Source organism: Centruroides sculpturatus, unplaced genomic scaffold (assembly GCF_000671375.1).
Source record: "Centruroides sculpturatus isolate CEXI.00-Female unplaced genomic scaffold, Cexi_2.0 scaffold336, whole genome shotgun sequence".
NCBI classification, from domain to species: Eukaryota; Metazoa; Arthropoda; class Arachnida; order Scorpiones; family Buthidae; genus Centruroides; species Centruroides sculpturatus.
In genome coordinates, this window is record NW_019384582.1 from 650,213 (window position 1) to 665,798 (window position 15,586).

Sequence of the window (15,586 nt, forward strand, 5' to 3'; positions counted from 1 at the left end):
TGGAAAGTCAGGGAAAATCAGGGAAAGTCAGGGAATTCAAAACAAAAATTTGAGTAGGAACCCTGTACATATTTACCATCGTTATTGATAACTCTTTGCCATTTTTCGGGCAACCCTTGCATAAAATTTTGGTGGTTTTGAATCAAAAAAACTCCTGAACCTGGTCATCATTTTGGAAGCATTGCCTGGAAAAGATGGAAATCTGTTGATACCAGGTCTGGTGAATGAGGCAAAACAGACCAGCCAAACTTCAAAACTTTTTATTATGTAATCTTTGCTGTGTGCAGGACACTTTTCTTGAAGTTTTAGCTGAAGTTGCTCAACTGTTGTATGTATAGTATGTATACATTTACAGTTTCATTGTGTGGATGATTCCTCGACGATCCCACCATACACAACAAAATTTTTCTTTCATATGCACTGGGCTTAGGGTCCAGTTGTGGCTGATCATCTTTGTCAACCCATTGTCTTTTTCAAATGATATTTTTGTATGTGATCCACTTTTTTTGGATAAAATTGTCACGGGAAATGAAAAGGTTCCTCTTTATGCCAAGAAAACAAGGTAGCAACTATTGACCTCCTTATTCTGTTTTCACTGATGTTATGCAGAACCCAATCTATTGTACTCAATCCAATATATATATATAATAATACCTGGTATATTTTATCAAGTATTTAGTGGTGTTAAATAATTTATATATAAACATTTTTCTTTAATTTATAGCTCTCTGAAGATTGGCAGATTGACTATGAATCATATTCCTGGAAACAACTGGATCCTAATTCTGAAGAAACCAAGAAACTTGTTAATGAATATTTAGCTTGGGAAGGTGATTTTGGTGGAAAGAAATTCAATCAAGGCAAAATTTTCAAATAAATCAATGTGGATCATTAGTTGGTGCTTGAAGTATTTAAAGCAAGATCACAAAAGTTTTTGTTAAGATTGTAAATGTAAAGAGCCTTAAAAAAATCAGGTTTTTTACAATGAACCAATAAAGAATTTTGTTGGACTTTCAATGTAATTTATCTATTATTTGAAACACATTGCATTATTATTGATAAACTGATTAATTTTATAATGAGATTGAATCTCTCTATTTTAGAATTTTTATGAAAATATATATAAAAAAATATCAATTTTTTTATTCCTCCTCTGAGATAGCTAGGATCCATATTTTTAAATACACAATAATAGAATAAAATAGTAAACTCTAATAATTGTTTATCATTAAGATTTAGTGATTTTAAAATTATCGTAAGATAGTTAAGATACTAGTCTACATCACATTTAGAATGTTAAATAAAAGCTATTTAATTTCAACTTTTAAAAAAATTGCAGCAATAGGATAAAACTTATTTTGTCATTCCATCTTCAACTATAATTCCCTCATACCATTCTTGTTAAAGTCTGAACAATAAACAGTTAGGATTTGTAAAAATTATTATAGATATCTTTGATACTGTTTCAAAGATGGAAGGATAAAGCTTTGATGCATGTTGGAATTATGGATAAACTTGCACTAAGTCATCTGGCCATTATATCTCAACTTTGCTTTCATTTTTGATTAATTTACACACTAATCATACTGGGTTTCTATACATATAGTGTTACACATACACACATTTATGAAAGTTTGATTTTTTTGTATTCTTTATATTAATAATCAGTATGTAGAATAAATTATAAATAATTATGCAAACCTGATACAAGTACAATTTATGTACTTTTGTGTAATCTTACTGTACGAAAGCATATAAATGCATGACAGAAAAACTGTACTTAGTACATTAAATCAAAAGATAATAACCAGTTTATTATATGTTTTATTGTATTATGTTAAATAAGCACAAACTTAAAATCATTACTTAAAAATAACAAATTTATTTTACTAAAATGCTTTCTCTATGTTAATAATATGATCTATATTCAAAATGATGGGAAATAGGGCACTGCTATTGTTTACTGACATTATGTTGCTCTTTCAACCATGCATGTCCATTGTGTACAATTCTAGATGTGACACTTTTTAGCATCACTTCTAAATTCTTGCTGAAACATGAGATCTATAATTGTGCACATTCTCACTTAGTATTTTTGGTAAATATTGCTTAAATCAAAATAGTAATTGTGGTGATAATTGTTGAAATGGATAACAGTATAATATAGAAGCTGTTTAATTTTACTGAAATTTTCTGATGAAATGCATGTTAGAGGATTTAAAATTATTTTAACTTACATCGTGAAAATGATACTTTGGTGATCACAAAGCATTTCGTGCTTAATGTATTCAAACTGTGACTATTACGGAAAAGCCAACATGTCCTGAGAACATGAATATTTTGGACAGGACTACACATTATTATTACTGATCTGAATTGTAGAAACAGCAGCAATTATTCTAATTTATGTATCCTAAGCAAATACTTTACAGTAATTTTAATATATGTTGTATACAATATAATACAAAATTAAAAAAACACCAACTTTAATGCACATTTTCTAATAAAAAGTTAAAATCTACATTAACCTGAACATTATGAAAAAGGCAATCTAATTAAACAATAATTATTACATATGACAATTCAAGTGCATTTGTTACTTGTCTTTGATGGATATTTAAAACAACTCATCTAAACTGTATTACAATAGAAAAATATAAATTATTCCTCTTTACTTGATTTTTATATTTCACAATAGAAAATAATTATTATTGCTAAATAAAATTTATTCTTATCTTCATAATTACAGTTTATTACATTAAATTATAAAAAGCAATTGTTTTATATACATTTATTTTATGAATGTTATATACATTCTTGATACAGGCTATCTCAACTGTAATTGGCAAAGTTTTAAATTATTCAAAATGGAATACATAAATTCAGATAAAGGTTGATATTGTTCCAGTTGTTGCACTATTGTCTTAACGGGTTTTAATTCTCCTTTAGTTGAATTAAAAATACATAGATATACTTTGACATTTTGATAAATTTGGATTTGAATTTCAATCATCTTTGAAGATAAAAATAATAGATTCTTATCCTTACTAAAATTCTCTAAGAGATACTCTGCTTGTTCTAGACATTTGTTAGCAACATCTGAGATAGAAAAATTACAATCATCATCTATATTAATATGTAAAGCTTCTTTTAAGTAACTTGAAGAAATTTTAAGATTGGTTGCATTTTGTTGAATGATTTTTGTAAAATGTGTTGCTACTAAATTAGTAAAAGTAATTTCTTCTAAATAAACATTCATTTCACCTTTATCAAAGGGTTGTTCATCTCCCTACATTAAAATAAAATGATTAGATTTGCTTATGTGTATATTTATATGATAAAAAAAATTATAAAAATTGATAAATGAAATTTTTTATAGCAAAAGGATATATACCTGGACTGATAAAAAATCTTCTCTATCACACATAAGCATCCAATTAAGTAAAGTGATAAAACAATGAAGCAAATGTGATTCATTATATTGATGCACAAATTGCTTTATTAAAATATCCAAAGCAAGTAAAGGGGTAAAGCTTCTACATTTTTCTGACAAAACAATTTTTTTATGATTATAAATTAATTTATAAAAAAAAGTAATAATGTTAAAATAAATTTATAAATAAAACATTAAAATATTTATTCAATAATACAATTTCATTGTCAAAAGGATTTTTTTCAACAAAGTGAAAAAATATTTTATCTGTAAGATTATTTTCCATTTTACTATTAACAAATAAACCTCATAGACAAATGGACATGCTTTTTGTTGTATTAATTAGAATTATTATTTAGACTTGATAATTAAAAATAGTTAGTTAGTTTAGTTTAGTTTATTAAACATAATAGGCAGTCGCCTGTTACAAGGGGGTACATACATGACAATGTAAGATGGAAAATAAACATTTAATAACAAGAAATCAAACATATCTCCACTTTGGAATAACATATAGTATTTAAGATTTTACATTTAAAATTCTTCTTACACCATTATAGAAATTGTAAATTTCATTAGTGGTAGCTTGATTAAATATATTGTACATATGATTAACTACACTTTGGCTGATATTTTGATCTCCAGTGATCTCTGAATCTTGATCTTTATTAAAGTCACAGCCATAAAATAAATGAAGCTTTGATAATGTTTTAGCACAATTTGGACAAAAGGAGTGATAATTAAAAATATGAAAAAAATATTTTTCTACATTCTAATTATGCTTTATGCATGCTAACAATGCTCTGATGGATATGGAATGCCATAATTTCATTGGTCAGATGGTGTTACTTTTGTGGGTGGGTATTGGTGTTTTTCAACATAAAATAGTCATTGACTTCCCCTGGGTGAAAAGATAATCCTAAGCATAAAAATCCTTTCTAATTTTAATTCTAACATAATATTCATGACTGAATTCCAATTAGTAATTGACCAACCAATCAAATCATAAAAAATTAACTAAAGATTCAAACTCAGCATTCTTAAAAATCTAGAATCATATTTTGTGCTTTCTCATATTATGCTAAAATTAAATTCAAATGTCTTGTAGGTCAGATAGAAAAACTGTTTTAGGCAAAAGGATGAAATTTATTCAGTCAAAAGTAGTCATTGACCTGCTTGGTAAGATAATATTCACTGAAAAGTATTGCATTTGCCCAAACCATGTCCAGATGTATAAAGAACCAACTAACAAAATTTTCTTCATTTCTTTATATATACAGTGGTACCTTGGTATACTTTAGAATACGTCCTGTTTGGGCGAAACAAATTTTGCTTGGTATACGACTTAATTCAATTATACGTGCAATTATATCTACGAACAAGTAGCACTATCGGTGTATTAGACCAGATTAGATGTTCGCGGTGCCACGGTTTATAACTTTGTTAAATTTCTTCTGATTTTAATTTGTAAGTAAAATTTTATTATTTTTATTAATCATGAATTGCAAAAAGGCATCAGAAAAATAAAAAAATGACTAGAATCACAATGGAACTGAAAAAAGAGATTGTTGAGAAATATGAAGGTGGAGTGCATGTTCAAGATTTAACTGTTGCATACCGTATTCCAAGAACAACGATATCGACAATCATGAAAAATAAAGACATTATTAATTTGCTAATGTTGTGAAAGGGGTTAAATCAATTTCTAAACAGAGATTGAAGACATTAGATCATGTTGAGAAATTGCTTTTGCTTTGGGTAATACTTAATAAATGTTCATCAGTTTTTCTTCAAGATAAAAAGAAAATTTTAGGTAAACTTTGAATATTCAGTGTGCTGGCAACAGCATATCAGAAGCAATTATTTGCGAGAAAGCTGAAAAGATACATGCTGGTCTCATGAAAAATCAAGCAGGAACTAGCTAGGAAAGCGAGGTGTTTAATTAAAGCCAGCCATTTTTTTTACATGAGAATGGATTAATCATTTTTACATTACTTCTTATGGGAAAGATTGGTTTGGTATACGTCCTATTTGGTATAAGTCCAAACACCAGGAACGGATTAAGGCCGTATACAGAGGTTCCACTGTACTGTATATATAAATTACTTATTTAGAATATATAAAGGAACTATTGATAACATATTGTCTTGTCCCTATAATTATATCTTATACTGTTTTCTGAATCATAACAAGAAATAAATATTAAATATGTTATATTATGCTAGCTGGTTAATTTCTTATTCCTAGATCCAAGAAAAATTTATTGTCAGATTATTCTGCTAATGGACATCTCTTTAATAATATAAAATTTATTAATAATAAACCAATTACTATAGTGCTAATAAAATATATAAATATAAATATAATATAGATCTTTTGTTAGTTGTTTATCTGGGATTAATGTGTACAACAGATGAAATTTTGAGCATCTTTTGGAGAATGTTTTTAATTAAACCAAAAAATTAAATATAAATAAAGATGTGTATATGTGTGTACAGTACATGCAAATAAAAATGTACAATTTATTTACAGGTTATATAAAAATGTCATTGCAAAATGTTTTTATATTAAAAAAAATATATCAATATAATATGTTTAAATCAAAACTATAAGCTATCAAATGATTTTGACCATTCTACTAAAATTCTGTGTTTGGTTTTTCATATTAGATTTAAAATTTATACTTACCAGCATTATTTTCATTTTCTAAACATGAAACAATATGTGCACAAGATTCTCTAATATCTGGCTCATCATCTTGCAATAACAATATAAATGCATTCCATAAAAAAACAGTATTATGACCTAAATACAAATAAAATTTTAATAAGCATTTATTTATTTATTCAAAATGCATAAATATCACATTTATTCTAATAAACAGTGCAGCTTCAAGACAAAAATAATAAAGTGAAAAAATTACTGAATTTATTATATTAATAGTCACCCTGTAATAAATAGCACAGCTACAAGCAGAAAGTTATAGACAGCATACTGTTTATTAGAAGAAATTATTTTGACAACATTATATTTAAATTATTTAACCAATTTCATTAATTTTCTATTGAAAATATTCAAAGTTTACCTAAAATTTTCTTTTTATCTTGAAGAAAAACTGATGAACATTTATTAAGTATTTTTGTTATAGTCATTCTTCTTGAAATACTTTGATTGGAGTTAGAAGAGTTATATACAGATTTCATCCATTTATTTAACACAGTTAGTATTTGTTTTGATTCTTCTGAATTCAGATTATTCTAAAATTAATTATAATATACTGTATTAATTTCATTACATAATTTTTTATGTAATAAAATAATGCAAATATTTTTATGTATTAATTAAATAACTGATTTATTATATAAAATTATAAATAATACTTACTTCACATAAAATATTGTAACAAGTGATAGCTATATTTACAGACAGATGATACATGGCATTCACTAAGTCATCCCTATAAAATATATAAAATTTTTTGGTTAGTCTTCTATAATGGGTGTCTTACATAGAAAATAAGTGCCTCTCATATATAAAATAAGCAAACTTAAGTGAAACCCACTTTCTAATATTTTCCACCTTTGGTCATAATTATAAATAGCTTTTTTTAAAATCAGTGAAATAATAACTCCATGTTTTTCTGTATAATACATTAAAATGTATTGTTCAATAAAATCTATTCTAATTTGAAGATTCAATGCTGAAGATCAGATGAAAAATTGACTCTTGAAGACAATTTTTTTTTGTTCTATTAAAATAATAGTTTGTAATGAATAAAAATAAACTGTTATAAACCGATTTCTTTATATATTATTTATATATTATAAATCTTTCATATTTTTAAATAAATTAATATCTTAACTGATATTATGATTTTGTATTAATTAGGATAGTAATTGTAAAAAATTTCTATGATAAAAGTATTTTAAATTTGAATAAAATAGTAAATTAAAACCTGTAACCTGATAATATAACAAATTATTAACAAAATAATTAACTATACATAAATAAGTTTTCATTACTGTATTTTATGGCATATAAAATGCAACTTTTATCCAAAGAAAAGGTTGGAAAAAAGCCCTGTCTCTTATATATGTGAAGTTACAATGTCTCATAGGTTAATGAGTTTCCCAATTGGCCTTCAGTTGGCTATAGGTAACCTCCATCTAGCCCAACTTTTGAATTAAAAAATGTTATTGTTTAATTAACATATTATTATTTGTTATTGCTAAGCAGCTTTTCCTTGTATTCCTGTGTAATATTTTAATTGTAAATGATGTAAGGTTGCATCCCCTAGTGACCCAAGTAGTGATCTGGGTGAACCTCAACATACAATTTTTCTTAACACTGTTTTGCAAAAGATAAGTATTGGGTGGTTTTGTGATGGAGAGTGATAAACACCCATATACATGAAAACAAATATTTATTTATTTTAAATGGAAATGGGAATTTACAACAGATTCTTTTTAACATATAATAGAGAGAGAGTGTGTGTCACCCCCAATCTTATCTGAATGGTTAAAGTTCTTGAATTTGGTTGCTACACTATGTGATCTGCACCTCAACATTATGTCATTCGTTTCTCTATGGTGATCGCAAGTATTGGATGGGACTGGACTTTTGTAAAGTTCTCTTAGAGCAATGTTTCTCAACTTTTCTCTTCATGGACTGGTGGCATTAAGAATAACGTTACATTGGCCAGTACTTATATGTGATTATGAATTATGCTTATTTATCACACTTCTATATCAATTACTGTTTAGTCTAGACCAGTGGTTCTCAACCTTTTTTGTTGATGTACCCCATTATCCCATTAGTTGTTTCTCAAGTACCCCTTATATTTTTGTATGTAAATTCTATAATTACTGCATTAGATGTATATAGTCCTTATAACTGAGCGCCATAAAAAAAACTCTCACTAACTAACTATAACTAAAAGTGGATTACTTATTTTACGTAAATAATAATCAATTTAAACAGGTACTGTACAGTACATATATTTATTTATTACAATTTGATAAGTATATTATATAAAATCACAGAAATCATTTCAATACATGCATAAATTACATTTCCTAAAAATAAATAATAATAATTAACGATAAACAAAATTTAAATTATTCTACAATAATTTCTAACAATTTAATGGGATATTTGTTGCAATAAATCTTCAGCAATTTTTTTCAAAATTTGGTTCCCACCTTGTTAACTGACAATGAATGATGCATCAAGCCTGTTTCTCTTTTTTAGTTTTTGTCACAAATACATTGTTAAAATGGTAAAACTTTTCTTTAGACCTTTTAAATTGGACCTTGCATAGCTTTAACTCCATCAGTGCAGATGTCGATGCACTTTTTCCAATCTATTTCATTACTTCAAATGAAATCATCGATTTTATTGAAAATATCAAAACCTGTAGTTGTATTTTTTAGGTTATTGCACATTAACAAATCTTCGCAAAGCTCAGCGTTGTACTGATATTTCATAAAAACTAAAAACCACTGTCAATCTGCTGACATCGGTGCTTTCATCTATTCTAAAATTAATGCTCTAACCAAGCATTAATTTTAGAATATCTTAGAATATTTTAGAATTAATTTTAGGTTAAATTGAAGTTTTACTAGACTACAGGTTCACTCAGCACTAACGGCACAAATAGACAGGTAAATCAAGTGGATAAACAAGTTGTTTGAACTTGTATAAGGGAAATCAGTGTTCATACTGGGATATTTTAAAGCAAGTTTTTGCCATTTCTTGTGTTAATAATTTACAGCAAATTCATTAACATATGTCATTTTATAATGAAAGTTAGATGTACCCCTTCGATTTATGCTCGTACCCCTACCACTGGTCTAGACTACTGTTTAAATGTCATCTGTATAACGTGATAACCACTGGTCTAGACTACTGTTTAAATGTCATCTGTAATCAACTGTGCCAGCATCAGTATAGTCAAATATTTTTCTACAGATCAGTAAAATTTTTTCACAGATCAGCACTGGTCCATGGACCAACAATTGGGAAACACTGCCTTAGAGGGTTTCACTTGTTTTCTCCCTTTTTTAATTTCTTCTTTTTGTTGTGAAAATTCTTGATCTAACCTACTGGAAATGCCTCGCAATGTCAACTCTCTCTGGGATAGAGATAGTCTCCTATCTATGATGACTTTTTGAGGTGTCCTTTTTTGTTCTTTTTCTTTTTCTCCAACTCATGGTTCTCTAAGGGCTAACCAATTAAGGTTGAAATTTTGGTCAGTTGATCCCTCTAAACCAGTAATATGAAGTTTTTTCCATTTTTTTTTTTGTAAAACAAAATGTAGATGATCCAGTTCTTTATTACCTGGAACGATTATTGTAATGAGCAGAAGAGCTTCCACAAAGGAAGATATGGCCAAGAAAATTTGGTTTGTTCTCAATAATTAAGTATGTTAAATGTATTAAAATTAATTTTAAAAAATTTCAAAGCCAAATCCTCACAGTGACTTCTTTTAAACTCTTCTTTTTCCTTGATAAAGTAAATAAAAGCATTAATTTTAATTTTACAGTAAAAGAATTTGGATGCTCAGTGCCAAAGATGCAAAATAGCTTAAATAAATATACTAAATACTTTTTTTTAAAATATTTAATCTCTAATACTAATAATTTAATAGACAATTTGGCATTAGAGTTAGGCGTTAGGTGCCATCTCTTGATAAATTTAATAATTATAAATTAATTAAATAATTTCAAATAATAGTTTAGAATTACTGGAAGAAAAGAATTGGCCCGAAGTGGGACTTGAACCCGCAACTCCTGCTTACCATGCAGATGTGTGGCCAATTATGCTACCCGGACCTTCAGTCCAATCTCCTCTTCCAGCATATATAAGTTATAATAACCATCGATGGTTATATCATTAGCTTAAGAGGAGATCAGACCAAAGTTCCAGGTAGCATAATTGGCAACACATCTGCACGGTAAGCAGGAGTTGCGGGTTGAAGTCCCACTTCAGGCCGATTCTTTTCTTCCAGTAATTCTTAATTATTATTTAAAATTATTTAGTTAATTTATAATTATTAAATTTATCAAGAAATGGTGCTTAACACCTAACTCTAATGCCAAATTGTCTATTAAATTATTAGTATTATAGCCGTTTCTAGCCTGATAATATACAGCTTTGGTAGATGGATAGCTTTAATCATGTTGGGTATGTAAAGATGTTTGATTACTTATATGTTTTACTATCTGAAAATATTTTATAAGTTTGCTTTTCAAAATTATTTAAATAATAATAAAATTCAAATTAAATTGTTAATTATAGCTATATTTTCAAAAATTGGGAACTAAAATGTGGAAACTGTCCATAAATTAAACATAAATTACTTTTTGTAATCATCAAAAATAGTTACCACTGAAAGAAATTAATACAAAACTTTGAGAAATTGAAATCTAATATATAATCAGTAATTATTTTTAGTTAACTAATAAAACTAAGAGCTTATATCCATTTTTAAGAAATATGCAAAGTTATGATATACCAGAATTTAAGTTATAAAATATTTTGAGGTTTTTGAGAAAAGTTAAAATTTTGCATTGAGCAAATTTATGCTTATAAAACAACTTCTAGCACCTTTGTTTTTCAAAAATACAAATATTTTGGTCTCTTCAGAGGCCTTCTTCAGGTATTAGAATAACACTTGAAGAGGTTCAGTTGAATAATAAATACATCTTGTTCTAATATCTGTAGAGGCCTCTGAAGAGACCAAAATATTTGCATTTTTGAGAAATGAAGGTTCTGGAAGTGGTGTTATAAGCATAAGTTTTCTCTAAGATAAGGTTCCAGCTTATGTTGAGATTTATGTTGCATTGAAATGTTTAATATTTATATTTATAAATGCAACTTCTGAATATTTTTATTATAAAATTGTTTTATATTGTAATTCTATGATAATATTTTGAATATTTTATATACACCATTAGCAATACTATATAAGACACACTGTAAATTGTTAAACATTTCAAGTTAAAAATAAATAATTTCTTACCAATCAGTCATTTCAATTTTCTCTACTACCCAATTTAATTTCTAAAATAAACAAAAGAAATGCAAGATATTATTCATTTATCTTTGCTTAAGAAAAAATACAACAACACTTACTTCTGAAAGAGTTAACCTTTCAATACCATTGGCAGTCCAATCAACAGATACAGTAAATGGAATTTTTGATAACAATAGATAAAGCTTCAAAAAATAAATAATTGTTTATAATAAAAATTATTTATATTAAAAACACTGAATAATTAAAACAATAACTTTTGTACCTCTTCTAAACAATTAGGTTGAGTTTCATTCTGAATCATCATCCTCAACAGGAAGTTTATTAAGCATCTTGAATTAACAATAATATCTAACAATGTATTTTTATTTTTACATACATCTGGCCACTTCCATTGACTACTGACAGGAATGGCATTAAATGTTATAGGTTTTGATAAATCAGATATTATCCAATATAAAAAATTTAAAGCAACTATTCTGACTTCGTAGTAATTTGATTTCAATACATCTTTTAATAAATTACATATATTTTCTTCAGGAAGTAAAATTTTAGTCATAAGTAACAATGATGTTCTAGCAGTTAATGTTAAATATTGTATTCTTCCGGGAACTGATATATCACAAAAATTTTCTTGAATAGTAAATTCTTTATGGCAATCATGCAACATTTCCATTTCTAAATAAGAACAAAATTATATTATTAAAACAAAGAAATAAAATATTATATAAAATTCAACTTTAAAAGCCTTTCTTAGAAAATTAAAGTTAAAAGAAAAAAACACAAATAAACAATCAAATAACTTTGATAATTCAATCTAGTTTCTTTCAAAAAAAAAAATTATTCACTACAGCAAAAAACTGGTTGTTTAGCTAAAAACCAGAAGACAATGAAAATGCACACTAAAGGCTGTTATACACGGTAAGGAAATCCTTTGAGGATTAACCGTAATTTTTTTTCCTATCTATCCATTTTTAAATAAAAATAATTCTTTATACGTTGGGAGATATTTTAATAAGTTTTGTAAATTACTATGTTCGATCCAGCCAGTTATATTCGAGTTTTTTTCGTCTGTTAAGCACATCCTTTGAGGATTTCCTTACCGTGTATACCAGCCTTTAGAAGGGATTTTTCAAAAATTTCCCTGGGGGGGGCTTAACCTGAAGAACGGCTTCTACTGTACTATTTATATGCAATTTTTTGTTTTCAACTACATTTAGTCTTCATTGAGTACTTAGGTGTATTAAATTGATAACATTCCAACATTGTTATGAATATTTTTATATATTTCAATTTTTTAACCAAATGTTCAAACCGTTTTAAATTCAAATTTGTTATTGCATATTGGTTTGATTATAGAACGATTGTAAACGTTCCAGAAAATTGATCAAATTCAAAACAGTTTGTTTGATTCTCAGCAATTCTCATTATTCTCAGCAGTAGGTGTTATATAACAATTACTATAGTTGTTGAAATACTAAATATAAATGGGGTTTGCTTGCAAAACCACCACGAGCGAAGTCACGGGTAACAGCTAGTATTATTATAAATATGTATTTCAATTTTCATGATGTTCACTGAATTTGAAAATACTATTACTTAGAAATGAATTTTTAGGTTATATCTTTATTTTAAAATAAAGATATTATTATCAACTATATCTGATAGAACCTTTTCCTACAATTTTATGTCATCCTAGATATTTTCAATCTGAAGAAAAAAGGATTGAAAGGAGGTAGATGCATAAGAATATCAATTTCACCTAAACAAAGTTAGCATATATTCTTTTAAAGGCCATTTGAAATTTTTTCATATAACTTGGATTTAATTTAGATAGAAAATTCAATATATTTTTATTTTGCATAAATATAGAATTTTATTAGTTGATTCATAAAATATAGGAAAGAATAAAAAAAAATTTTTATTAAATATAATTATTTAAAAAATTTACTAAATCTTGAACAATAAAGTAACAATCAGTATCAGTTAAAGAAAATTAAATTATCACCAACATACTGAATAATGATGTAATTTTAGTTAAGAAAGGATTGGCTTCTGGTATTGTACAACCAAATTGCATCCATTCTATATTGTGTTGTCAAGTTGAACACAACATAGAATAAAGTCAAAAAGTTTTTAAAAAAGGTTTTACATTAAGTAATGTAAAACCTTTTTTAAAATTCTTCTTTATTGACCAATAAAGAAACTTGAGTTATCCATTTACATACAAGCAAGATACATTTTAAGCTTTACACTCCTCTTCAGTTGTCTTTAAATTACAAACTGATGAAACTAATACAAATTTTTAGAAAATTATTTTTTAAAAACCATAGAAATTATAAAACACATATCTTATTAAACTTGACAGACATTTCTTAAAATTATTTATAATTTGACATTTTTTTATATTTAATGTAACAAAAAAATTTTCATATTTTTCTGTTGTGCTGACTTATTTATATCCAACCAAGGTTTACTACATAGAATATATCAAATTATTAAAATATCTTATAAAACATTTTAAAAATTCCTTTAAATAACTCAACAAAAACTTTCTCACTTTTTAAAAATTAATTCTTAAAATTTATAACATGCCGTTGATGCTCTAAAAATATATAACACATCATCTTATAAATTTTACAAATTAATTTAAAAAAAAAAGGAAATTTTTTGATGAGTTACTTAAAGGAATTTTTTTAAATGTTTTGTAAGACATTTTAATAATGTGTTATATTCCATATAGTTGGATACTTTGGTTGGATACAAGTCAGCATGACAGGAAAATACAAAAAACCTTTTGTTACATTAAATTTAAAAAAAAAAGTCATATTATAAATAATTTTCAGAATAATGCCAAGTGTAAGAAGATAAATATGTATTTCATAATCTTTATGGTTTTTAAAAAGTCTTTTTGTAAAACATTGTAAATCAATTTGTAACTTAAGGAAACTGAAGAGGATCATAAAGCTTGAAACACATCTTGCTTTCATATAAAGTTTCTTTATTGTTCAATAAAAAAGAATTTAAAAAAGGTTTTACATTGCTTAATCTTCAACTTGATAACAAAGCTTGTAAATACACCACAACAAATATTTTTCAGAACTGTTTTGATAAGTGATATGGACACTGACAGAAAAGTGTAAGAAAAGCTTATTTTGGAAGTGGTTTAGTGTAAGAGTTTCCATATGTTGTGTAATAAACATTGTGTCAAAAGTTCAGTTTATTTTAGGCTCTACCATATACATTTTTGTAACAAATATAGTAACAAATATTTGCTTGAGTATTAGATAATATCAAAAAGATCAAAAAATCCAAAATTATAAATATAAAATCTATAGGAGTACTGTTATATTTCTGAACTGATTATGTTTAAATTCAATATATTATCAATTTTATGGGATATAAACAACTAAATATAATTTTTCAAAATTATAATTAATTTCTTAAAATCTTATAAAGTAGAAATTTGTTAATCCAGAATGTCGGGGAACTGGCACCCTCTGGCAGTGTAATTTAAACCATACATAGTCTATACTGCATTGTGATGAACAAACAATAGTAAAAATACATTGAAGAATACAAAGAGAAACTTTGTCTTCACAATCCATCCTCTCAGAGTAACCATTGACAAATCCAAAAAACACAAATCTTCATTTACAGAGATGACCTTTGCTTATTTTTACTATGTAAATTACCATCAGCCATTTTTTAATGAACTATTTATTTTAATTTATGGTATTGTTGCCAGAAGATATTTTTTTAACCAATACATTTTTTACAGTGGCACAGTGGTATAAAAGGTCATTTTCTGTAAGTGTAAAACAAAAAACACATAATACAAATCTTCACTTACAGTGAAGATTTGTATTATGTGTTTTTTGTTTTACACTTACTGTTTGTAATAAAAAATACAAATCTTCACTTACAGTGAAGATTTGTATTTTTTATAAATATGTAAGTGAAGATTTGTATTATGTGTTTTTTGTTTTGCACTTACAGAAAATACAAATCTTCACTTACAGTGAAGATTTGTATTTTTTTTGTTTGTGGTGACTGTGAGAGGATAGATTGTGAAGACAAAATTTGTATTCTTTGATGTATTTTTATTATGTAAATTA

General features: G+C 26.3%; 2 protein-coding genes across 2 annotated transcripts in view; one reads left to right on the forward strand and one right to left on the reverse strand.

The window, feature by feature from the left end:
* LOC111624502 (elongation factor 1-gamma-A-like) overlaps nt 1-1,022 on the forward strand; it is a 32,644-nt gene extending 31,622 nt beyond the window's left edge. The window contains exon 9 of the mRNA XM_023367357.1: nt 725-1,022. Coding sequence (XP_023223125.1) covers nt 725-877 — 153 coding nt within the window. The 3' untranslated portion in view covers nt 878-1,022. The remainder of the gene's footprint in view (nt 1-724) is intronic.
* Nucleotides 1,023-2,480: 1,458 nt separating this feature from the next.
* Nucleotides 2,481-15,586, reverse strand: part of LOC111624501 (thyroid adenoma-associated protein homolog) — a 44,791-nt gene continuing 31,685 nt past the window's right edge. Inside the window, exons 13-20 of the mRNA XM_023367356.1 lie at nt 11,734-12,146; nt 11,570-11,653; nt 11,457-11,497; nt 6,818-6,890; nt 6,519-6,690; nt 6,122-6,238; nt 3,395-3,546; nt 2,481-3,289 (exon numbers count right to left, since the gene is read on the reverse strand). Of these exons, the coding sequence (XP_023223124.1) occupies nt 2,828-3,289; nt 3,395-3,546; nt 6,122-6,238; nt 6,519-6,690; nt 6,818-6,890; nt 11,457-11,497; nt 11,570-11,653; nt 11,734-12,146 (1,514 nt within the window). The 3' untranslated portion in view covers nt 2,481-2,827. The remainder of the gene's footprint in view (nt 3,290-3,394; nt 3,547-6,121; nt 6,239-6,518; nt 6,691-6,817; nt 6,891-11,456; nt 11,498-11,569; nt 11,654-11,733; nt 12,147-15,586) is intronic.